This window comes from Cervus elaphus, chromosome 23 (genome assembly GCF_910594005.1).
Source record: "Cervus elaphus chromosome 23, mCerEla1.1, whole genome shotgun sequence".
NCBI lineage: Eukaryota > Metazoa > Chordata > Mammalia > Artiodactyla > Cervidae > Cervus > Cervus elaphus.
Window position 1 is genome coordinate 25609471 of NC_057837.1, and position 26165 is coordinate 25635635.

The 26165-nt window shown below is 43.6% G+C and overlaps 1 protein-coding gene and 1 long non-coding RNA gene across 9 annotated transcripts in view; one reads left to right on the top strand and one right to left on the bottom strand.

Moving 5' to 3' along the window:
• The window catches only part of PRTFDC1 (phosphoribosyl transferase domain containing 1), a 136278-nt gene extending 112879 nt beyond the window's left edge, over nt 1-23399 (bottom strand). The window contains exons 1-3 of one of the 7 annotated variants that reach the window (XR_006336942.1): nt 20551-23379; nt 11085-11191; nt 4016-4199 (exon numbers count right to left, since the gene is read on the bottom strand). Coding sequence is in view for 6 of the 7 variants with exons in the window: in XM_043883329.1 (XP_043739264.1) it covers nt 4016-4199; nt 11085-11191; nt 20551-20973 (714 nt within the window). In the remaining variant the exon portion in view is untranslated. Of the gene's footprint in view, nt 1-4015; nt 4200-11084; nt 11192-20550 lie in introns of all 7 variants that reach the window. The other 6 variants (XM_043883329.1, XM_043883331.1, XM_043883328.1 and 3 more) reach the window with 6 other exon arrangements.
• LOC122681344 overlaps nt 1-26165 on the top strand; it is a 110094-nt gene that overhangs the window by 34823 nt on the left and 49106 nt on the right. Inside the window, exons 2-3 of one of the 2 annotated variants that reach the window (XR_006336943.1) lie at nt 18896-19018; nt 21943-22306. This is a non-coding gene — a long non-coding RNA (uncharacterized LOC122681344). Of the gene's footprint in view, nt 1-18895; nt 19019-21942; nt 22307-26165 lie in introns of those variants that run through there. The other variant, XR_006336944.1, reaches the window with a different exon arrangement.

Below are 26165 nucleotides of genomic sequence, written 5' to 3' on the forward strand. Positions count from 1 at the left end.
ACAAAATTTCTATGTACCTGCAACAGACAATTAGAAACTGAAATTCAAGGAAAAGTTTACCACATATAATAGTGAAACCAAGGGCAGTCATCAGTTGGATCCCTTAAACTATAACTTGCTTCATAAATAACATCCTGTAACCGCCTTTCCTGACTAAGCTCTCTTTAATTGTTTTGAAAACTGCACACCCTCCAAGGTTCACATCGCTTAGACAATATATCACAAGACTCCTTTCAGCAACCCCCTACAGATAACACCTCTGACATATGGACTGCTACAGTACAGCTGTTCTTTCAGGGGCAGAGAGTTAGTCTTACCCAAGTCAAACCAGCCAAGATCCTGACGCTTAAACTGGTCTAGTGGAAATACCTGATGGATGACCTTTTGACATCATAGGACCAAAACCCCCACTCTCAGATCACCCTAACACACCATCCTCTGAGCATGCATCCCAGAAGGAACATGTAACTCCAACACTCCTTTACAGGACACCGATTACAGGTTATTCTGTAGACATCAACAACATGATTTTTAAACTTACATAGAAAGATAAACTTTCATAAACAGTTATGAAAAAGAACAAAGTTGAAGGACACATACTCTCTGACTTCCTGACTTCTATGCAGATATAGTAATCAAAACAGTGTGATATTGACCAAAGAATAAATATAGAGATGAGCTGAACTCAATAGAGTGCTCAGAAATAGACCCACGAATATACAGTCAATTGATTTTCAATAAAAGATCAGAGGCAATTCAATGGAAAAGAATAGTCTTTTCATCAAATGATCTTGGAAAAATTGGACATTCACTTGCAAAAAGGAAAAAAAAGAAATCTTGATCTGTACCACATTAATAAGTTAATGGCACTTATTTATAACTTATAATAAGTTATTAACTTAACTTAATAAGTTAATAACTTATAGTAATTTAAAGTACCCACTCCAGTATTCTTGCCTGGAGAATCCCATGGACAGAGGAGCCTGGCTGGCTGTGGTCCATGGGGTCACAGAGAGTTGGACACGACTAAAGTGACTAAGCATGCACGCACAACATTAATTATATACCTGGATACATCTAGAAACCTAAAACTAGGAACTTCTGAAAGAAAACAGAGGCTAAGTCTTCATGACCTTGAATTAAGCAAAGATTACTCATATACACAAAGATTTAAGCAGATTACTTATATACACAAAAATTATGATCTACAAAAGAAAAAAGGATAAAGTAGAGTTTATAAAAATTTTTAAATTATACCCTTTGGGAAAAAAGCACTCTGATGAAAACAAAAATAACAACCCACTGAAAGGAAATATATTCAAAAACATATTAATAAAGGATTGATAACCAAAATACATAAGAAACTTAAAACTGAAAAATAAGAAACAACCCAATTTTTAAAATGAGCAAGATATTTGAACAAACATTTCATCAAAGAAACTGTATAAACAACAAAAAAGCAAATAAAAGGATGCTCAACATCATTATTCACTGGGGAAATGCAAATTAAAACCACGGTGAGATACTATTGGTTATCTGAATGGGTAAAACAAAAAAAGGAAAAAATAAAGAAATATTGACAATACCAAGTGTTGCCAAAAGTGTAGAGCAACTGGAACTCTCATATAGTCCTGGTGGGGGAGCAAAATTATTCAATCCCTTTGGAAAATAGTTTGGTAATTTCTTATAAATACTCCCCATATAACCTAGCAATCTCAAGACAAATTTGCTCAAGAGAAACAAAGACATAAGTACATACAAAAATCTGCATGTGAATATTTTGTTGTGCTGCTGCTAAGCTACGTCTGGCTCTCTGTGATCCCCATAGACTGCAGGATGCCAGGCTCCCCTGTCCTTCACCATCTCCCAGAGTTTGCTCAAACTCATGTCCATTGAGTCAGGGATGCCATCTAACCATCTCATCTTCTGCCACCCCCCTTAGTAGCCTTATTCATAATCACCCCAGAAAGGAAACAAACCAAATATCCTTCAGCTGATGAATGATTTTAAAACTGGCATATCCATACAATAATCCTACTTGACAATAAGAAATGCATTATTGGGACATATAACAACATTGATGAATTTCAAATGAAAGATGCTAAGCTTTACAGATTTACTAAGGCCACATGGTATCTGATTACATTATATGACATTCTAAAAACAGCAGAATTCCAGGGAAAGAGACTGTATCAGCGGTTGCCAGAACTTGGGGGTGGGGGAAAGGATTAACTACCAAGGGACACAAGGACATTTGTTGCGATAAGGGCTGTTCTGTGTCCTGACTGTGGTGATTTACATGACTATGCATTTGTTAAAACTCATAGAACAGCAAAGTGACAGAGGTAAATTCTACTGCATGTAAATTAGGCTCAAATAAACCTGACTTCAATTTTTTAAAGATTTTAGAAGATTTTACAGTAAGGATCAGAGTCAAGTAAGCAGGGGAAAAAAATCTTCTAAGAAGGAAGCATAGCTACTTAAACTAGGATGAGAGACAATTAAAGAGAAAAGATTTTCAAGAGATGAAATGAATAAATTAGAGTTAAGATCACCACACACACACACACACACACACACGCACCCCAAAACAAAACTAAAAAACAATTTTATCCTGACCTGAGAGGTCATAAGGAAAATACAGAGTATCTTAAGAAATGAAAAATCTACTAGCTGCTCGAAAGCTGAGGCAACTGAGTCAAAGAAAGAGAACGGTAGGGTAGGGAGAATTCTAAGATGCCCTCCCACCCCTGTCCCCGTGCACACTCTCTTTGTGTATAATCTCCTCCATTTACCTGTGGGCAAGACTTGTAAATATGATGGGAATTTACTCTCATGATTAGGTGATTAGTCAACAGACTTTGAGTTCATCAAAAAGAGTTTATCCTGGGTAGACCTGACCTAATCAGTGGAGTCCTTAAAAGAAAGGAGCAGGGCCCCACTGGAGGGAGCAGTTCTCCTACCCTGCAATGAACAGCCTGTTATCCACGAGGCAGGGACCCCAGGGCAGCCTCTCAGAGCTGAAAGTGAATCCAGTCTAGAGTCGGCAGGGAACCAGGGGTTGAAATCTGCTAATGACCAGTGATGTTGGAGAAGGACCCCAAATCCTAGAAGTGATCAAAGTCCCAACTAACACCTTGCTTTCGGTCTGGAAAGATTCTGAGCAGAGAAGTTCTGACCTAGAGAAACTGTAGGATGATAAACATGTGTTTTATGTTTAAGTGGTTTAAGCCACTAAGTTTGTGGTTATTTTGTCCCAAAGCAATGAAAACACAATTCAAAGCTAGTGATTTGGGCTTCCCTGGTGGCTCAGATGGTAAAGAATCTGCCTGCAATGCAGGAGACCCAGGTTCGATCCTTGGGTAGGGAAGATCCCCTGGAGAAGGGAATTGGCAACCCACTCCAGTATTCTTGCCTGGGAAATCCCAAGGACAGAGGAGCCTGGCGGGCTATAGTCCATCGGGTCGCCAAGAGTCAGACACAACTGAGTGGCCATGAAAACCCAGCACACACTGGTAGAAGAGCCTTCTGTTGGAGATTCTCTGGTCTTCTGTCTCACTGCTCTTGGTAACTCATTATCCCTACAGGTTTTAGTGCTTCATATCTGGGCCCTGACTGCAGACACCCAAGTACTAACGCTGGCGGGACACCCTCACACAGATCTCCGGGGCCAAGAGTGATATCCAGAGCAGAAATACATCTGTATTCACTGGACTTCCTTAACACTCTTTCTCCACACAGTCATTCATGAGACTAGGTGCCAGGAAATAACCACTCAACTTTATAGCCATAAAAGAAAGCATGAATCATTCCTGAAGCTTCTTTCACTATATGAGCAATAGATAGGAGGGTCTCCCTGCCCCACCAAGAACATTATTTGAATGACAGGTTGTAGTATCTTGCAAATTAAAATTAAAATACATCCTTCATTTTCATAACATTATTAGTTTTTTGCTTTTATAACACTGTTCAATCTAAACATCATATAATCAAAATGGAGTAAATCATAACTCACCCTGTAACTTTTTAGTCGGATGAAATCAACCTTCATAGAGACACATCTATCAGAATTTCGACTGATGTTCTTTAGGTGTTCTACCAGATCTGCACAGAACTTGTAGCCTCCTTTGAGTACACACAGGACCATAATGTCACAGTATCCTATGTCTTTCATAATATCCTTAGCCAGCCGTTCAATTCTGAAACAAGGGATTAAAAGACATATTAAAGTATAACCATTTCTGAGCATTTTTGTTTCTTTCAAAAAAAAACTGCATGATGTACTCTACATATTTGATTATGCAGGAGAAAAGTGGAAAAGGTCTTGGGAGACCAAAGCCTCCAGATAAAGAAGCTCTGTTAACGCTGGACAAAGAGAGAGTGTTCAAAACATATTTCTGATAACCATATCATCGGTGGTACATTTTTTCTCCTCTGTGTCACAAAAAAAGTGATTACAGTGTAAAACATGATGTCAAAGATCATGAAGGCAATCATTTGATCACTACAGAGCCTGGCTGTTAGCTTTAACAAGGCTATGATGGTATGTGGTGATATTACACTCACTTTAAAGCAAAGAAAGAGGAAATGGAGAATGACTCACCCACCTGACCACGTTGGACGAGACTAGAGGAAAAGTCAAGCCTGTGGTAACTATCAAAAGAATAAGATTTGTCTTTTATTTACTGAAGATAGCATGTTACCTATGTGAAAGGTGCCCCAGACAATCTCAGTGGACACCATTTCCACGGATCACAGTCTGAATGGTGTCTCCTGAAGTTCTGCAACCTTGGGCTGGCACCCAACACCTAATTTGGAAGTGTCATTATATTTTCTCTCATTGTTTCAGATCTGTAAATCCACTGTCCATATATGCATACAACACTAAAATATTGAATGGAGGCATGTTCTAAGGTGTATACTTTTAAAAAAAATTCCCTCTGCCACTTCAAACTGAATTAGATTTAAAACAAATGAACTGGGACTCCCTTGGTGGTCCACTGCCTAAGTCTCCACACTCTTTTGTAGGGGGCCCAGGTTCGATCCCTGGCCAGGGAACTAGATCCCACTTGCAGAACTAAGTTTGCATGCAGCAACTAAAGATTCTGTGTGCTGCAACTAAGACCCGAAGCAGCCAGGTCTTAAAGAAATAAAACAGATGAACTGAATGATATGAAAAAATAAAATATTATATCACATATGTTCTATATATAATATATACTTTATACAATATATTTTTATATGCTTTTATATGGGTGTATATACATGCACATGGGCTTCCCAGGTGGCACAGTGATAAAGAATCTGCCTGCCAATGCAGGGGACATAAGAGATGCAGGTTCAATCCCTGGGTCAGAAAGATCCCTTGGAGGAAGGCATGGCAACCCACTCCAGTATTTTTGCCTGGAGAATCCCCTGGACAGAGGAGCCTGGTAGGCTACAGTCCACGGGGTCCCACAGAGTCAGACACAACTGCAGTGACTTATCATGCATGCACATACGTGCATATACACATACACACATGAAATGACAACCACAGCTTCTCAAAAATATGATCAGTGAAACATGTACATGAGCATGCCAAATACTCTATAAAAAGGGACATTTGTTTCTGGCATGCTGGAGTAAGGAGGTCAACACATCCTCTTCACAAAAAGCAAGTAGAAAGTTGAATGAAACTGTCAAAAACAAGCATTTCAGCCCTCTGCAGACCCACCAAAGGTGTGCCCCAAACTGAGACCATTTATTCATGAAACTACTGAACACCAGGCAGAAACAGAGCAGGTCTGCGGCATCCTTGTCTGAGAAGGCTCCCATTCTCCCGGCCCCGTCAGCTCTCATGTTCAACCAGGCGGTTCAACTGGGGCGGAGGGCACTGCTCCCCTGGCGAGGAGCACAGTCAGCTAACGTGGCCAGCGTGGCAGCATGTGAACAGGGAGGGCCAGGGGCCCCATCATCCTGAAGTTGCAGTCCTGTTTGAACAGCTAACTGACAGACCAGACATGGATTTGACAGGGCGTCCCGAGAGGTGACACTCATGGGAGAGGGGACCATGACAAACTCGTCACATGTCCCGAGCTGACAGGAAGCTAAGGAAGCTATGCATTTGAACAGCAGAGACAAGTGTGGGCCCAAGCCACCCAAACATCCCTGGGTGGTGGAGCCTGCCAGCCTGTGAGGAAGAGACACAAGAAGCTCTGTGGAAAGTAAAAATCCAGGGAAGACCTGGAAAAGGCTGGAAAGAACTGGGAGATTGGGGTGGACATACATATACGATTGATACTATGTATAAAATAGATAACTAATGAGAACCTACTATATAACTCAGGGAACTCTACTCAGGGCTCTGTGTGACCTAAATGGGAAGGAAATCCAAAAGAGAAGGGACACACACACACACACACACACACACACACACACAGCTGATTTCCTTTATTCTACAGTAGAAACTAATACAATATTGCAAAGCAACTATACTCCAATAAAAATTAATTAAAAAAGGAGAAAAAAAGCCTGGAAATATGAATGTCTTAAAAATATGTCTTTGGCAGGTCCCCCCCCACATTCATCAGCAAAGAGTGGAAGCCTCACTATCTGGAGGTGCTTGAGAACACTCTCTCATCAATATTAGGCTGAAGACTAGGCTATTCAGACACAGGTGTGAACCCCAGTGAGCAAAACTTAAAAGGAAAAACAAGAAAAATAAATTGCACATCAACAACAGCTATGCACCACTGGGGAAGACAGTCTTCACAGACTGGCAGACAAAAAAAGAAACAAACAACAAGGGTAATGAGTAATAAATAGTTACAAATATGGTAGAGACTAAACCAAGAATATCAATCATGACTTTAAACATGAACGGTCTAAAAATGGGCTTCCCAGGTGGTGCTAGTGGTAAAGAACCTGCCTGCCAATGCATGAGATGTGAGAGATGCAGGTTTGATATCTGTCTCCTAGAGGAGGGCATGGCAACCCACTCCAGTATTCTTGCCTGGAGAATCCCCATGGGCAGAGGAGCCTGGCTGGCTATAGTCCACAGGTCACAAAGAGTCGGACACAACTGAAGTGACTCAGCATGCACAGCACGCACACATGGTCTAAAAACATCAATTAAAGGCAGAGACTGTCAGAGTGGATCAGAAAATACCCTAAGGGATGTTGTCCACAAGAAATTCATCTTAAACACAAAGATGCAGATAAAAGAGCCAAATTAAAGGGATAGAGAAAGATGCACCATGCAAACATAATCAACAGAAACCTGGAAAAGCTACATCAATTTCAGACAAAGCAGACTTCAGAGCAAGGAAATTGTCAGGAATAAAGAGTGACATTACTGTAATAAAAAGAGGTCAGTTCTCCAGGAAAACATAACAGTCCTTCATGTGTCCGCACCTAGCAACAGAGTGTCAAAAAACTGAAGAACTAGAAGTGGATGAATCCACTAATGTAGTTGGAAACTTCAATACCTGTCTCTTAGTACATGACAGATCCAACAAGGCAGAAAACCAGTACGGATATAGTTAAAGGAACAGTACCATACAACAGTTGGACCTGGTTGACATTTACAGAATATTTCACCCAACGTTCTTCTTAAAATATACCAATGATGAAAAGACAAGCCACATACTAGTGGGAAATATTTGCAAAGCATATGTCTGATAAAGGGCTGTGTCCAGAATATATAAAGAACTCTTAACAACTTATTTAGAAGACAAACAACCCAACTGCAAAATTGGCAAAAAACTTAAATAGGCACCTCTCCAAAGAAGATGTATGAACAGCTAGAAAGCACACTAATGATTAGGAAAATTTTAAACCACAATGAAACACTTATATATCCACGTTTTTGTTTTGTTGTCTTAGTCACTAGGTCGTGTCCAACTCTTTGGCAACCCCATGGACTGTAGCTTGCCAGGCTCCTCTGTCCATGGGATTTCCCAGGCAAGAACACTGGAGTGGGTTGCCATTTCCTTCTCCAGGAGATCTTCTCGATCCAGGGATCAAACCTCTGTCTCCTGCATTGCCAGGCAGATTCTTTACCACTGAGTCTGGGAACACCTAGAATGGTTAGAGTTAAAAAGGACAAACAATATGAAATGTTGGCAAGTATGTGGAGGAACTAGGGAGAAGGGCATGGCAACCCACTCCAGTATTCTTGCCTGGAGAATTCCATGGACAGAGAAGCCTGGTGGGCTATAGTCCACGGGGTCTTAAAGAGTCGGATACAACTGAGCGTCTAAAACAACAACAGCAGCAGCAATGTGGAGAAACTGGAACTTTCAAACGTTGCTGGTGGGAATGAAAAATGGTGTAGCCATTTGGAAAATAATTGGCAGTTTCTTACACTTACCATAAAACTCAGAATTCCTCTCCAAAAACCCATCCAAGAAAATGAAAAGATGTGTCCACACAAAGACTTACATGCAAATGTTCCTGGAAGCATTATTCGCAGTAGCCAAAACAAGAAATCTAAGTGCTCATCAATTGATGAATCAATACTCAGATATTGATTTAATTTATATTAAAAGCTCAGAAAACACAATTTAGAGAGAAAGAAATTAGATTAGTGATTGCCTGATGGTGTGGGTAGGAGCAGAGATTGACAACAAACTTTTGATCGACAAGAAATATTGTAAAACGATGCTGGTAATTGTTGCCTAGCCATAAAAATCACTAGTACTAAAATCTAGTACTAAATCTAGTACTAGTATTAAAATCACTAGTACTAAAAAAATGACTAGTACTAAAAATCACTGGGTCATTTACCTACAATGGGTGAGTTTTGTTGTATGTAAATTATATCTCAATAAATTCATTTTAAAGGTGGGGATGGGCATTTTTGAGGCCCAACCCCAGACTCCCGAATCAGAATTTCTATACATAAAGCCTCCTGTAGAGGCAACTGGTAACCTTGCCAGGATTCAATCCTGTACTATATCATGATGCAATTAACTTAAGTCATAAATTAATTTTCAGATAAGAAAAGACTAAATTTGTTTAAACCAGGGGGTTCCCAAACTCATGTGAAGACAAAGTACTTCTGAGAGCTATTAAGAGGTGAATAGAGTACAAAGACGCCCACTGCACAAGAGAAGTTGGTTTAACTACCAAAGTCAAGCACATTTCTTCCCCACCCCACCCCTTTCCTTTACAAGAATCTGTATTCTTTTTCTTTTTTGGGGGGTAGGAGAAATCCAGTAGACTGATTCTTAGGAAGCTGAATATATTTTATAAAATTTACCCCTTTTTCAAAATTAGGTATTTTTACTGTTTTCTAACCTTCCACCATATTTTATGTGTAATGCATTCATCATAATGGCTGAGGCTGGACTAAACAAAATATTGAGTTAATGCAGCCACTGAATCAAATTAATTTGGGAGAAATTTCTTTCTAAGCATGTGCAAAAAGAAATTGATAAATATTCTATTCAATAGCGGAGACCACTTTTCCCCTACCGTATCAATAATAGGAGTTTTGCATTCATATTTGTCTACATTTGAAAAAGGAAAAATTTATTGAGCAACTGTTTTCCTTGGTGCCATACAGTGAGTATCAATGGGCTTAGAAATCCACCTCCCAATCTAGTGAAATAGAAAGGTAGCAAGTATCGGGTGTTCTCTAATGAAATGATTTAGGAATCTGCATCTTTAATATGAATTGCCAACTGGGAGGTTTGACAAGTTGGGAGATGCAAAATTTTTCACATTTATTTCTTCTCAGAACCTTTTTTCCCTTTAAGGATCAAGACTTGTATTCCATGGAAGGCCACCTGAGGCCGTGAGAAATCGTAAACTAGATCTTATTTTAATAATATTTTATAGTTTGAGAGAACACGCAATATGCAGACCTTAACCAATGGGAAATCTTAGAATTTCAGTGAAAGAATGACATTTCCTTTTGCTTACAGACAGGCACTGATGGAAAGATAACATCTTGGGAATAGTGACCAGCCGGTGCTTTTCAAACTTTCCTTTGGCTGAGGATCTATTTCATAAGTTAAATTTTAACTCAGAAGAAAGTCACAGTTTAAGAAAACAGGGGCAGAAGTACAAAGGCTCAAGGGAAAGGGGGGAGTGGGAGCCCTGAGTTTCAGCTTGCCCTTGTTTCTCAGAGCTTCTCCCACTCAGATTTCTGAGTGTGAAATACAGGAAGCTTGCTTTTCATATAAATGTGAAGGCTTAAGTACTTGATCTTGTGCTAGAAATCAAAAGCCCATGGAAAGGCAAGGGTCGGGGCATTAAGGCAGCTTTGTTGAAGGGCTAAGACCTTTAAGTGCTGACACCTGTGGTAGGCTGAACTGGAAGAGGCACTTGCCCATTCCAGCATTCTCACCTGGAGAATTCCATGGACAGAGGAGCCTGGCAGGCTGCTACAGTCCATAGGGTCACAAAGAGTCAGACACAACTGAGTGACTAACTTTCTGTTACTTTCTTTTCTCTGAAAACTAAGAAACACACAGGGGTGACTTAGGGGCTTAGAAGACGAGAGTCAAGTGGCTGGGAAGGAGCCAGAGGACATCTGTGTCAAGGGGTTCAAAAGAACCAGAAACAGTAGTGGAGAAACAGCTCCATGCTACTATTTTTAAGCTGCACATATTCTTATTTCCAAAACATTACCACTGAAAACATCATTGTCCACAGACTGGCCAACCTGTGAGACAGGACTTATTCGAGATAAATGCAAATTGCAGGAAAGGCCAGGGCTTCAGGGGTGTGGCCTGTGAAGGTAAATGAAGATAAAGGTCACCTCTTAACTCTCCCCGGTAAGAGTCTGTGAAAAACGTGAGACAAATGCTTTCCCGGCCCTCATTTTTATCAGTCTGTATAGGACATTGTTATTTTGAGGCTTTACTAATTTACTATCTATAGTCACTACTATCTTTTGTATGTACAGCCTTCTTACTGTTTTCCCTGAACAAATATCCAAGGAAATCACAGATTTATTTTACTCCAATTTATCTGTCCTATAAACATTCTATCCACCACTGTATAGAAGAGACTCTGGAATAGGGTCCCTGAGCATATTGTCTGATTCACACAAGAGAGGACTAGACAAAATGGATTCAGCAAAGAGCGCTCACCTGTCCACAATGATGCCATGAGGGAGGAGCACGTAGTCCAGGTCTCCGTAGTAGTGCTGTGGGTACGTGAATAAGCTCAAATCATACCCTGGCCAGTCATCCATAATCTGCAAACCAATTGATTTTGGTTACAGTATTTTTCATTGGAAATTTATTTTTAAAAACATAAATAAACAAGAGCATGCTTTGTAAAAACAAATACCATTGAAAACAAGAGACTAGGTCTGACGATCCACACGGCATTAAACTGTATTCCGTCAACCTATGAGAAGCCAGGTGGAACAAGGTAATTTGTTTCCTGATGAAGGACCTACTGAAGTGAACTGGGAACTCCATTCCTGACTTCTGGCATCATAAGATAAAATCCCAACCTACAGCTAACCTGACAGCACTGTTTGTAAGAATGCACAAAGGTAAAGATACAATGTATATTTACATTATAAATATTATCATGAATAGAAGTTATTTTTGTAATTACAGGCATACCTCATTTTATTGGGCTTTGCAGATAGTATTTTTTGTTTTTTTACAAACTGAAGGTTCATGGCAACCTTGCAGTCAGAGGATGCTTAGCACTTTTGGCAATAAAGCATTTTAAATTAAGGTACGTACATTTTTTTTTTTAGACATAATGGTATTGTACACTTAACTGACCACAGCATAGGGTAAACCTAACTTTTGTATGTACTGGAAAACCAAAATAGTAATAATTTGTGACTTGCATTATTGAGATATTCGCTTTAATTTGGTGATCTGGAACTGAACCCACACTCTCTCTGAGGTCTGGCTACTGATACAGACAGTATCACTCCACATTATTATAACATATTATTATATATACTATTACATTGTATATATACAGTGTGTATATATATTATACATTGTAACCACCTCACCTGCCTTGGAAAGGTTACCTACTAAAAGTACACCTTTCCTGGTATTATTGTGCACCCAAACTTCTGAGTGGTTGGGTCATTTTAGTAAAGACCTCAAAAGGATGTGCTGTGGTGGGAACACAAGTCAGTCCTGTGGGAAACCGACTGCTCCAGAAAACTGGTGTATTCAGATAGTGGACAGACTGCTAGCAAGCCTCCCTCTTGCTTAGGACTGGATGTGCAAGTCTGATGGTTAAGACAGTAAAGAGGTGGGAGAGAAAACAGTGAAGACCATGTTCCCTTTACTTTCAGATCATCCAGAAAGGCACTCAAGCCAAACCATAGCTGAACTGCAGTCTCGAGTTTTCTGGTTACTCCCACACACCTCCATCAGACTTCTGCATACTCAAGGTCTCTCCTAAGGCAGACCTATCCTAATTTCCCAGCCCAATTGCCCATACCATCTCCTGCTGTCCTCAGATTGTTCTGCAGTCAAATCGGGATCCTCCCCAGCTCTGTGTTCTGTTCATTTGTTGTCTCTCACCTGCACCCTCTCCCTGTCTAACACACTGCCCCCCATACCCCAAACTCCACATCATCCGCAGAAATTCAGGACAGGCCCCAGTACTTGCCGACTGTTCCCACCTCTGTGTGATCTTGCCGCCCAAACTTGTATCCCTTAGAGCTCTCTGCTCCTTGAGAAGACTTTGGTCTCTTCCTGCCTCTGGCTCCCTCATCTCATCTGTTTTCTATTAAAACCTATCTCTACTTCATCGAACACTGGGATATCCCCCTGCTTTTCCCCTGCCTCCTCACCCGGAACTCAAAACCAATTCTCTTCTGCCCAGGTTCTGGAAGGGCCACTTAGGGTCCAGACTCCACCGACTCCCATCCCGGTTCCAGGCTCTGGAACACTGACCAGACCAAATCCACCGCAGACGAATCCCTTCCCTCTCAGTAAAGGGCAACTCTTCTCAGCTGCTGAGGTCACACCTGCAGAGTTGTAACTGACCCCTTTCTATCATCCCCCCCTTGCAACCCAGCAGTGAATCCTATCATCAGCTCCTCCAGAATTTAACCAGGACCACCTCTCAGCAGACTTCCCAGGTGGCACTAGAGGTAAAGAAGCCATCTGCCAATGCAGGAGACATAAAAGATGGGTTGGATCCCTGGGTCAGGAAGATCCTTGGAGGAGGGCATGGCAACTCACTCCAGTATTCCTGCCTGGAGAATTCCATGGACAGAGGAGCCTGGAGGCCTACAGTCCATGGGGTCGCAAAGTCAGACATGACTGAAGTGACTGAGCATGCACACACACCTCTCAGCATCTCCACTGCCCCGCTTCCAGTCCCTGCCACCACCATTTCTTCTAGGACCATTGCCATGGCTACCAACTTTGCCTCCCTGCTTCCACTGTGCCAGCATCCCGCCCATCCTCCACCCCCACGTGGCAGCCGGAGTCCTCCTTTGAAAAATGTACCTCATGGACATCACTGCAGGCTTCTGCTCGGTTTTTTTTCAAGGGCTTCCCATTTCACTAAGAGTACAACTGGAGCTGTCACCATGGCCTGCGGCAGCAGGGTTCAGGGCCTCTGACTCATCCCTGGGGCTGTCTACCTGCTTCAGCCACCATTCTCCACCCTGATGCTTGAATGTCCCAAGCATCTTCTGCCCCAAGAGCTTTACACTTGCTTTTCTTTTGCCTACAACGCTCTTCCCCTGGAAGCCCACATGGCTTACCCTTCACTTCCTTCAAGGCTCCACCCAAACATCACCTCCACAGCGAGGCCTTCCGGACACCTATGTGAAAAAGCACCCGTTCCGTGCCACGCATCTTTGTACCTCTTACCCAGGCTCACTGTCCTTCACAGCGTGCATTTCCACTGGGTGTGACGTGTACGTGTGCTTACGTGTTTTGTCTCCTCGCACCGGAACGTTAGCTCCTTCTGGTAGAGACTTTGTCTGTCTCACGCATTGTTGAAATTCCAGCGCTCAGAACACTGCCCCGGAATATCGCAGGGGCTCAAAAACGCTGAATGACACAGTCTCCACCCACGTGCTACGCAACCCTCCGTTCATCTTCTCATGATAAAGGACACCACTGTTGACGGCTCTGGAAATTCCTACCTGACCAAGGGCAGACGGGCGGTCAAACAATGTGTCATCTGCGTATTTGCGGAGCGTCACATCGGCTCTGCCTTGACCAGCAAATCGGCTAGGGGCACAATTGAATCTGTTTACAGAGTAACGCTGGTTTCCACCCCGAGACCGCCTAGGGCCGGCTGTTCACTATCAACACTGCGGGTCAGTGCCTGGAAGCACCAGGGAACACGAGGGGCTTCCAGAAGACTCACTGGCAGGCCATGATAAAGACCAGACGAGGCGCCGGAGCAGCACCCGGCCTCAGGGAGATCGCCCCGGGACACAGCACCTTCTGGCTCCCCCGCCAGAACACACACACCCCCTCCTGGAGCCCGTGCAGTGCTGGCCGCAGGAACCGGGGGTTAGTCCTCCCACCGTGAAATCCTGCGGTAGCCCCTGCCCAGCTGAATCTGAGACCACTCTCTAGTCCATGTTCTCGGGCTCAGCTCTGATACTTAACCATGGACATGAGGAAAACTCTATCTGAGACTCATTTCCCCCTCCCTTAAATAGAGCACAATAAAAACCCAAAGACAGGGTTGTTTTGAGAATAAAAAGAACAGATAATATACTTAGATTCCTAGTACATTTCTATTTCCATTTATGATAAATGATATATAAATATATGATAAATAAATTATGCCTCCCAAAAAGAAAAGATTGATAAAATGACAAATAAAACAAACCTATAGAGACTTCCCTAGAGGTCCGATGGTTAAGACTCCCAAGGCAGGGGGCCCACGTTCGATCCCTAGTTAGGGGACTAGATCCCACATACTGCAACTAAGACGCAGTACAGCCAAATAAAAAACAACAAACAAACCTACAGACAAAAACTGTACTGGAAATCTGTAGCTCAAAGGCAGCATGGAGTAACAGCAAAGAGCATGGATTAGCAACCTAACACACCTCGGGGTGCGTTTACTAGCTGTGGGACCTCAGCCGTTAAACTCTCTGGGTCAGGGTTTTCTTCTATAAAACAGTCAATGCCTACCTCATATGGCTAACTTGAGGATTAAATAAGATAGATAATGGATATAAAACTCTTACATCAGTATCTGGTCTACTGCTGCTGCTAAGTCGCTTCAGTCGTGTCTGACTCTGTGCGACCCCATAGACGGCAGCCCACCAGGCTCCCCCGTCCCTGGGATTCTCCAGGCAAGAACACTGGAGTGGGTTGCCATTTCCTTCTCCAGTGCATGAAAGTGAAAAGTGAAAGTGAAGTCGCTCAGTCATGTCCGACTCTTCGCGACCCCATGGACTGCAGCCTACCAGGCTCCTCCGTCCATGGGATTTTCCAGGCAAGAGTACTGGAGTGGGTTGCCATTGCCTTCTCCAATCTGGTCTACAGTACCCTGCAATAAATGCTAACCAGTAAGACATACTGAAACATCAATAGTTTACTTAAAAATTACATTTGAATTAATTTAAAGAAGTGCCTCAAACCTATTTGCTAAAGTCTTATGGCCCGAGTTAGAGCTGTAAATTTAAAAGTAGAAGAAACGTGTTTCTCTAAACACTATTCTATAAGCCAAACCAGTCTATTTCCAAATGAGTCTGAAATAGTTCATTTTCACTGTTGTGATAAAAGACAATTAGAGATGAGGGAACCACTGGTTTATCCTTAATAGTGCATGCAAAATTGCACTGTAAATGTGTCCCAGACCTGAGGGAATGGAGGCTGTTGGGAACTGCAGATAATTATGTTATTCATCTGCTTTTTGAAAAATCAAAACAAGAAGTCTTTAAATAGTTTCAGTATCACAGATAATACGCTCTAAGTTTTTTCAGAACAATGCTTTCTCTGTTCAAAGACGCAAAATACGGCCAAGCTGGGGAAGTGACAAACACATTCACCAAGCCACTTTACATCACATCCAAACCTCAGAACTCCCTTGGACCCTCTGTTCCCCATTTGAAGATATACTGAAGACCTTCTTTCTAAATCATTAAATCTTAATTTTTTGCTTAGAATATTTCCTGCTTTATTTTTCAAGTTGGCTGCCCTGGGGATAAAAACAGTTTGGAAACACATACAAAAGGCTAATCTCGGCTCCTCTCTGCTGCTAAGCCCCAGACCGTGGGCCCCACTCTCTCCTTCAGGCATGACCATGGCGGCTGCCAATTTCAGGTTCACATCGACCCATCCACCGCAGGAGAGGAAGGGAGTCTCTGCTTCTGGGAACCCCAGACAAGAACAGGAGTTGGCCCAGCTGGGGTCACAAGTACAGGCCCAGAACCAGGGAGGGAGGTGCAGTGTGACGAACGCCTCAGAACCACATGTTGAGAAACTTGAGTCCAAACAGAGTCCGAAAAGAAGGGCCCCGGAGATCTGCCACCAGGAGAATGAAGGGGGAACTGCACAGGCCAAATAACACCTTGTGTCCTGCATGCCTTCCTTCCATGGAAGGTTCTACACCCGGAAGGTGAAACTCATCACCCCTAGGAAAGTTGTGATCCCAATGGATTTCTCTGATTCCCACCACGTTTCCATGGGCAGATAGGGAGGGAGACAACAGAAGCACAATTATTTTAGATTTTCCTCTTCTCCTTATTTTCCTACCAAATTCACATGTGTAGGTACTAACTATGGTTCTTCTGATAATGGTTCTGTAAAAGTAAAACATATCTATAAACCTGATGCCCAAAGGGTAGACAGATAAAGATCTTTTCTCTCCCTGAGAAGTCACAAAGATACACCAGCGGAGGATTGGGGTGAGGGGTAGTGGGGGGACACTGGTGACCAGCTATCCTAAACAGAGTCTCTGAACCCAGGGCCACATCTCTGACTTGGCCATCCCATGTACTGTTAATCATGTACTGTTAATCATCTACTAATGTCCCATTTCCCCAATTCAACTGAAAGCCATATGCAGCCAAGAGCAGTTTCCATCTCTTCATTTTCCCTTCTCTTGCACAAACTATACTCATTTTAGGCTTAAGTTATCTAGGCCCCTTGCCATCTTCATCACCAAGTTTCTACTAACTCAGAGTTCTCTTCACTACCTCATTTCTGGATACTCCAATACACACCCCGATGATCATTCTAGCTACCCCATCTTGAGGCAACTTCACCCACCTTAGCTCAAACGACTTCACCTCCTCTCCACCTTGGCCACAGCCCATCCGCCACAGCAGCCCCAGCTCTGAACAAACTTTTTGGCCAACCCAATATTATTACCCCACTGATACTGAAACTTCCCTTTGGCTTTTTGCAACTCCTTCTTGAGGGCTCTCTACTTTCCCAGTATACTGTTCCTCCTGAGTTTCTTTATCCTCCTGACCCTTGATGCCATCAGCTCACCTTGAATTCACTCTGAATCAAGTTGCTCATAGACAACTTGATGTGAATCTAATCATCCCAAGCTCTACAGGAGAAAATGACACGAGTACAGGAAGTATCTCCACAATATCTTGATTATTTCCAACCTCGGTGAACCTTCACACTGCCTACCTTTATCTTTCACCAAATTACCTTGCTTTCAAGAGGCCTTCTTTTAACACCAACAGTTATTCACTGTTCCACCATTTGCTTTTTAGACTTTAAAAATCTACCTTTCCAATTAGTCACATTTATGGGTCTCATCCCTTTTAAAGAGTATCTATTATTAAATAATAGTACTGTATTTAACCATTCTACTGATGGCATAGTTGTTTAAAAGACGCTCACTACTGCTGGCTTCGTAACTGTCTTTGCCATCTTGATGCTACCTGCTCTTTCTGCAGTATGTGACCCTCCTGCTCAATCTTAACCCCCTCATGAACATGCGTGTGTGCTTAATCATGGCCAACTCTTTGTGATCCCATGGACTGTAGTCTGCCAGGTTCCTCTGCCCATGGGATTCTCCAGGCAAGGACACTGGAGTGGGTTGCCAGTTCCTTCTCCAGGGGATCTTCCTGACCCAGGGATCGAATCTGGGTCTCCCACGTTGCAAGCAGATTCTTTACTATCTGAGCCACGAGGGAAGCCCATCCTTTTGCCCCCTCACCTCCATAAAACTCTGTTCCTTAGGCACCGGCCACCCTATCTGCTCTCTCCTACTTTTCTACTCATTCTTGGTCTCTTCACCTGGCTTCTCCCACTAAGTCTCTTACATCCGGGGATTTCCAAGTTTCTACCCTTAACAATAATTTTATTTCCCCACCATGTTCACCAGGCATCCCCATCCATTGCCAAGTGAAAGTCGCTCAGTCGTGTCCGACTCTTTGCAACCCCATGGACTATACAGTCCATGGAATTCTCCAGGCCAGAATACTGGAGTGGGTAGCCTTTCCCTTCTCCAGAGGATCTTCCCAACCCACGGATCGAACCCAGGTCTCCCGCATTGCAGATGGATTCTTTACCAGCTGAGCCACCAGGGAAGCCCAAGAATACTGGAGTGAGTGGGTAACCTACCCTTCTCCAGCAGATCTTCCCGACCCAGGAATCGAACCAGGGTCTCCTGCATTGCAGGCAGATTCTTTACCAGCTGAGCTATCAGGAAAGCCCACTGATAAGCATCAAATATTTCTGTTTGCTGATGATTTCCAATCTATACAGTCCCCCTTCTGAATTCCAAACAGGAATTTCAAATTGCCTCCCGTGCATCATGACCCATAGGCTTTACAGGCATTTAGAGACTCAACTTGTCCAGAACTGAACTGAATGACTTCCTTTTTTCAAACATTTTCACCCCAAATCTAGGCCTGACCATCCTCGGCATGGCAAGTGGAGTGATCGTTTTTTTTTAAAAAGCATAAAACTGGATGTTATGACTCCTTCTCAGAATGTAATGATTTCCTTGCCCTTGGCAGGTGCTGTCTTGGAGAATAAGTCCCCTACATTCGAACCCTCAAGTTGTGAACTTTCAAAGATGCAAACGTGCATGCCAGCCCCTGTATACACAAGTGTTGTATTGGACTACTGTACTCTTCAAGGTACTGTACTGTAAGATTAAAAGTGTCTTATTTTTTGTTTGTAATTATTATTTGTGAAAAGTATTATAAATATTATAGTGTTACAGTACTATACAACCAATTATGTTAGTTAGGTACCTAGGCTAACTTTGTTGGACTTACAAACCAATTGGACTTGTGAATACGCTCTCTGAATGGAACTTGTTCTTATGTAGGGGACTTGCTATAGGTACCCTTCTTCAATCTTCAGGTGGCTACCTCCCCCTTAGCCTTCTGCTCTTGGCTTATATGTCACTCAGGGGGCCAACCTGACCATCTGAGCTAAAATAGCAGCCTCAGCCCTCCTCCAATCACTATCTCAAGACTCTCTTTCCTCTTCCCTGCACATATCACTGTCTGAGGGCATATTCTTCGTGTAGGTGCTTTCACACTGCTTGCCTGTGTTCCTCTCTAGAATGTAAGGTCCACGAACACAGGGGTCTGTCTGGTTTCCCCAGAGACTAGAACACTGCCTGGAACTCAGCAGCAGAATAAACAGGAGCCCAATGAACAAATAAACGAACTCCTTTAAGACTAACAGGCCTGGCTGTGAAATTAACCCTGAGCAACAGAGTTCAACCCGAACAGATCAGTTACAATGAGATGTTTCCTAATCCAACCCTCCCAACTCCTGCAAGCCTCAGTCACAGACAGGATTATCTGTACATTACAGGCTGATTTCTGAACAAAGAATCTTAAAGTAGGAAGTTGGCCCCACCCACCCACCACCATCACCACAGTTTCACTTCAAACCTGACACGTTAAAACCACTACCTTCCAAAGAAGCCAGGAGCGTATGGCAAGACCAGATTTGATTCCAGGATACTGATCCTTGGGTACCCACTGTGTGATGGCTGACTTTGTGGGGTTCCCAGGGATAAAGAGGATCTGGTCTGGGACCCCATCCTCCCACACCTTCTGATACTCCATACACATGAGTTCGCTCAGCGGGTCCTTTTGCAGACACGGATGCTCTCTCGAGGGGCGCTCTCGTGTCCCAAGCTTGTGCAGAGGCCCCACAGTAAGAGCCCTGGCCGGCGTTTCAAAGCTCAAACGTTATGTCCTAGCTGCCCTGGCCAACTCTCGGAATCCTTTTTGAAAACAACACGTGAAGCCCGCGCTGGGGAAGTCAGGAAGGAGCCCGTAAGCACGGAGGCCCGTAAGAGCCGCCCGCGCGGGTCCTCGCAGCACCCCCGGCGTCCAGGGGTGACTGCTGGCGGCCAGCGGCAGTGGGACCCGGAACCACGCGGGCTCAACCCTGGGGAGTAGCGGATGGCTGTCGGGGGGAGGTGGGGACACCGAGGACCCGGGGGAAGGGCTGTTAAGCGCGCGGTCACACGGGGGAGGGGGAGGATGGAAGCGACCCTCTGGGAGGGAAGAACAAAGCCGTGGCCAGCTCGCTCCCGAATGCATTTCGGGCGTTTAATCGAGAAAGGAGGTGGGGGAGGGGGGGTGCCAACGAAGGAGGGGCGGGGAGCGCGCGCCTCGGCCCCGAAATCGGAGTTTGCATTTACCACGACGCCTCGCCCGTAGTCTGGCGCCTCCTCACGGTTCCCGGCCATGTTTCTCCGGGGAAAGCGGGAAGGAAAGGAGGGAGCGGGGAGGGTGACGGGCCTGGAAGGGGTGGGTTGGGGGTGAGAGGGGGGACCGCTCCGCCCCCGGCCGCAGGGCGGGAGAGCCGCTGCGCACCCAGGACCCCGAGCCTGGCGCGGCTCCAGCGCTTCGGCCCGCGCCCCCATCCCGGGCGGGTCCTCGGGCGCGGGGCGGGGCGAAGGGAAGGGCCCGGGGCGTCGGTGGGGGCGGGGAGGGGTTGGGGCGCAGCTGCAGCGAGGCTGGCTCCACCTGAGCGCGGGTCCCCTGCGGCCACCGCCCGTCTGCGAGCTCGGGACCCGGGGGACCCAGGCTGCCCGCGGCTCGCCCTTTCTGCAGCAGAACATGTGCCCAGGTCCCCCGCCTCCCTAAGTATGCCGTCCCCGCTTTCAGGCTAAGGTCCTGGAATCCTGCCTGCTGACTTTTGGGTGCTCTTGACCGCAAGTAAATCCGCGAAAGAGCCTGCGGTATAGGATGTTCTCGAAGTGCGGCTGTGGACCAAAGGATGATGTGTTTTTAAAACCCTCTTAACTGCCCAGCCAGGAGTTGGAAAGAGATGTGCGGCGGTTTACCCCAGAACCAAACCCGCGGTTACAGAATCTGGACTTGGAAAGAGGGCCCTTCCTTTACTGCTTTCAGGGCGGGGCGGGGCGGGGGGGTAGTTTTTTTACATGTCATCCACTTCACCACTTTTTAAAGAACGTATGGTCAGAGTTTAATTGTTTCAGGTTGCAGCTTAAAGCCATAGCTCTTCTCAGATTCACAAGCCTTCTTTTATGAATCTCTTGTTAATTCAACCCCTGATCCCTCCTTAGAGGGTCCTGGTTCTTTGTCCCTTCCTCCAGGGCCCGGCTCTCCCTTTAAATGTATTCACTGCCCTCATCTCTGCCATCTCGCTTCATCCTTTGCAGCCCGGTCTGGTCTGAAGCCCCGAGCTGGACTCAGGCCTCTCCGAAAGACTATTTTGTTCATCTTCAAGTTCTGGCGCAAAGCAGGGAAGTACTGCTGATTTTGCTTGGTTTGAGGGGAAAATAGTTATCAATCCGTGAATGTCGCTCCGGGTGGGGAAAATATTAGTCATTAGGCCCAACTCAGCCCTGTGTGCCTTCAGCCTCTGGTGTGTCTACAGCCAGCACGCGCATCGCTGAGATTTGGCGCTGTCCTGGCGGGGGCAGGGGGCGGCTGGGGAGGGGCAGGGGAAGGGCGGCAGGGAGGCGCCTGTTAACTAGCGCTTACGTGCTTCTTGCACAGATAAACGTGTCAGACGTCCTTGTCTGGGGCGATTTTTATAGTCTGACCCACCTCTTTTCTCAAAGGTGAGGCACCATCTTCTATTTTCATTGTCGAAGACCAAGCCCAGGAAGCATCTTCACAACCAAAGTCACTAAAATTTCCAGGAACTGAAGGTGATCATCAGACTGAAGTGTCCAGAAGACTGCTGGGAAGCCAGCCACCCCACGTCGGGGCAGGTTATGGTGGAGAAGCTGTGTGCTCAGAGTCAGACACCTGAACTGCTGAGACACTCAGAGGTTGGAATGCACTGGTTTACCTTAAGGAATCCCACTGTCTCACTGCAGCGAAGTCAGGTTTACCCGTGGGTACATGGGCCTTGGGAACAAGAAACTTCAGTATCAGTTACAGATGTAGCTGCTCTAAAGAAATAAAAAAGCTACTACTGTGTTCTCAGCCCAGGCACTGTGAAAGATGTAAAGGAAATGACAGATAAATCTTTCCTTAAAATGGCCATTAATTTAAATGTAAAATCCAGTAAGTTCACAATGAAAAAGTCACTTACCTGAATGATCACAGAATCTCAAGAAGATCCTATAGAGACCCACAGGGCATCCTGTGAAGAATACAGAATGATGCACAAATGGTTTTTTTAAATTGAATTCATTTTATTTCTTATCTTTGTATATTTTGATAACATTTTGTGTGATCTAATTATGCTTCTCTACTTTGGACTACATTAATGTAATACAGTATACATTTGACATCACAAATTGCATTTACAAGAACCAATACCCAAGAATAACATCATCTGTCCTGACTTTATGCTTACCCTTATATGAGGACCAAGAGGCAAAAATTATTTCTAAATCTCAGATTTCTGTTATGCATCTACTGCATTGGCTTTAGATGACGATTCTGATTTTTTTAGTAATAACCCATATGAAGTTAGATAATAAGGCTAAGCCAATTATGTCCAACAATATGCCTCAATTTTCTCATCAGTAAGAGGGACAATACTGCATATGAAGTTTTTGTTTTTTTTTTTTTCTCTACTGGATGGGAAGATGAGATTAATGTGAGGTGACATGTGAGAGAATCCTTTGAAAAATGCTATAAAACTGTAAGGTGTTAATTTGAGATGCTGTGACAGTGTGTGACCAAATGTTTATAATGTTATCTGATGGTAAATTGACACAGTAATTGCTTTTTAAGATGGGTGTAGGGTGACCAGTCAGGGACAGTTATAATCTAGGGACAAGGTGGAACTGGTATGAGAGTGGATACAGTAAAAAAAAAAAAGAAAATTATTAAAATAATGGAATTTTTCACACAAAAAATGGTATTTTAGCTCAGATTGTCCATTTTCTGATACTCCTTTGAAGAAGCTGTAAGGATAAAGACTACATCTTTGCAAAGTTAATAACCAGAAAATATACTTGCATCTTTTCAGTCCTTCTCTTGATCCACTTTTTAGTTGGAGGTTCCTCCATTTTCACTCCTGAAATTGTCTAGTATCACTACCGTGGTGAAAATGCAAATATTTATGGTTACCTGAATTCTCTACCAGGCTAAAGGCTTTTGTCCTGAAAGTGTTGCAGGAAGGGGAACTGATTCCAGGGCCCGAAAGTGGGCTCTTGTCTATCACTTAGAAATGAATTATCCAAAGGTACACACGTGCTGACAAACCAAGAGACCTCATTGGGAAGGGGCACCTGGGTGGAGAGCAGGAGGGTGAGGGAACCCAGGAGAACTGCTCTGCACCGTGGCACACAGTCTCAGGTTTTATGATCATGGGGTTAGTTTCCGGGTTTTCTCTGGTTAATCATTCTGACTCGGGCTCCTTCCTTCGTGGCACACACATGGCTCAGTCAAGGTGGATGCCAGTGAGAAGGATTCTGGGAGGTGCTAGGACACATGGAGTCTCCTTTTGACATTTCCCCAATTCTTCCAGTTGGTGGTGGCTTGTTAGTTATATGTTCCTCACCAGGACCTCCTGTCATAAAATAACTCACAGATATGGTAATTGTGCCTGACCAGGGTAGGTGGTGTCATTCAATGTGTTTCCCCTAACAAAAGAATATACTAACCTTTTGACAGTTGGTAGTTCTTGAACTTTTGCCAATATTAATCTTTATTGAAGGAGTGATGCAGCCTATGTGCTGAGTTGTTCAAGCAGTCACTCAGTGACACCAGATTTGAAATCCAGAAGGGCATTTACTTTTTTTCTGCGTCCTGAAACATGAAAATAAACAAAAAACTCTCAGCCTGGGAATTGTGTTGAAATTCATAAACATGTGAAACTTAGTGACTCAGATTGTTAGTCATAGAGTCACTGGTTAGAGTCTGGATGAAGTCCATTGTGAACAAAGGCCAGTAATAATGATGATGATATTTTGCTTTTTCTTAGTGCAGAACAAAACCCTTTACAAATGTTACAAGTACAAAAAAAAAAAAGTGGCAAAATACTTTATTCCAGATATTCAGGATAAGTAAGAATCTTGCTACCTTTGAGGTGTTCTTTTCCCCTTGACATAAATACAGAAAAAAATATAGTTGCAAATGACTGTAACACAAAACAAGCAAAAGCCTAATTAGTATTCAATTAGCATAGTAAGCCCTCTTTCCTGGACTCCTGTCTGAAGCAGACTGGATCCAATGTGTAGTCTTAGAGTAGGCAAAAAATAATGACTCCATAGCAGTTCTTACAAAACAACCCAGGAGCTAAATTCAGAATTTATGTTTTGCATTATGACACTTTCACTGGTAATTAACCTTACCCTGAAGAACACACGGGGGTAAAATTTAAGTCTGTTCTTTTGCAATAATGTCAGACACGAATAATACCATCAACAGTAAGTGCTGGGCTGCTTCAGAGATATCCTCCCACCATCTCCCCCATCTGACCGGAACAGGAATTGGAAAGCTTTGGAGTAGAATAATGCGTCCATGTGTTCCTCCAGATCTCAGAGTCCTGGCAGCCGCCCTCAACTCTCTTGGCCACCATAAAGCAGTCATTGAAAGGATACAGCTGCAGGAACTAGAGGCTAAGGACTAAATAAACCCACAGGGCTGGAGGCACAAGTCATGTACATGACCCTAGCACAATACCTTGTGGTTATGAATGAGCGGATTAGCATCCAAGGGTGCAGTGGCAGCTTATGCAAAATTAATTGGCACCTCAGCCAGTGCCCAGTTCCTAATGGAAAGATGTCTACTTCAAATATACACACATACACACAAAACAAGGAAAGTTTAGTTGGTGAAAACTTTTCCTGGTGTTGTAGGAATTGTAAGGACCAACTGGACTGGGAGCTGAATGTTCTCTTGGCTGAACATGGATTCTCTTCAGATGGCAGTTGATGTATGACATCCACTGGCAATATCCCAGGAATGAATCCAGCTCTTGTCAGGTTCTGCATTATATTTTAGGGTTTTATTTTAGCTTGGGGAAGAGGCTGAGAAGTGGTTTGTGAACTAGGTCATCTCACATGGGAAACGAGACTGAGAAAGAAAAAGAGATTTGGACACCGACCTACCTAGAGGAGCATTTCCCAAAGTGTGTTTCAATTCATTTTTCTTTATGTTTGAAAAAGATGAAATTGTGATTCATTATGTTTGAGAAACAATGAGATAAGCAAAGCTAAACACTTCTATCTTGTGGAATGTCTGGGAGTCTTAAATATGCCAACATGTACTGTCAATAGTCAAGAAGACTATAGCAAAATGCAGTGTTTCCCAAACTTTATTTTTTTTACCATGCAAATCTTCCTAGAGGGTGTTTTAAAAAGGTTTTTTAAATTGCATTATTATAAGATATTTAAATTTATACTTATCTGGAAGTAGGTAATGAACTTAAAGGCTATATTTGAGAGGACTAAATATTTAAAATATAGTTTTCTGACTATGCATTGTTTTTTTTTTTTCTTTTCAAAAATATGCAGTAAACTTAAATGGACATGGCTAAGGCCTTTCTCAACCTCTGAAAGGCCATGGCCTTGCAATTTGTGCCATCCTTCAAGTGGACATGAAACTTGATTATTCTAGAAGACAAGGATTTACTCTCACACCCACTCCCTCTCCCTCTATCATTCATACTTTATTTCCCCTCTAACTACGAGCAAGATCAGCCTTCAGAGTAGCAAGATAGATGCAAGCTATCTCATTGTGACAATCTCCTTTGCCTTTCTCAGTAACTGCGGTGGCTGTGGTGGTTTCCAAAGGCCATTGTTTTTAGACACTGCCAGCATATAGAGTATCCAGATGAGCCAGGAGGCAAAGCTGGGATGTGATATAGCAAGTCATGCAT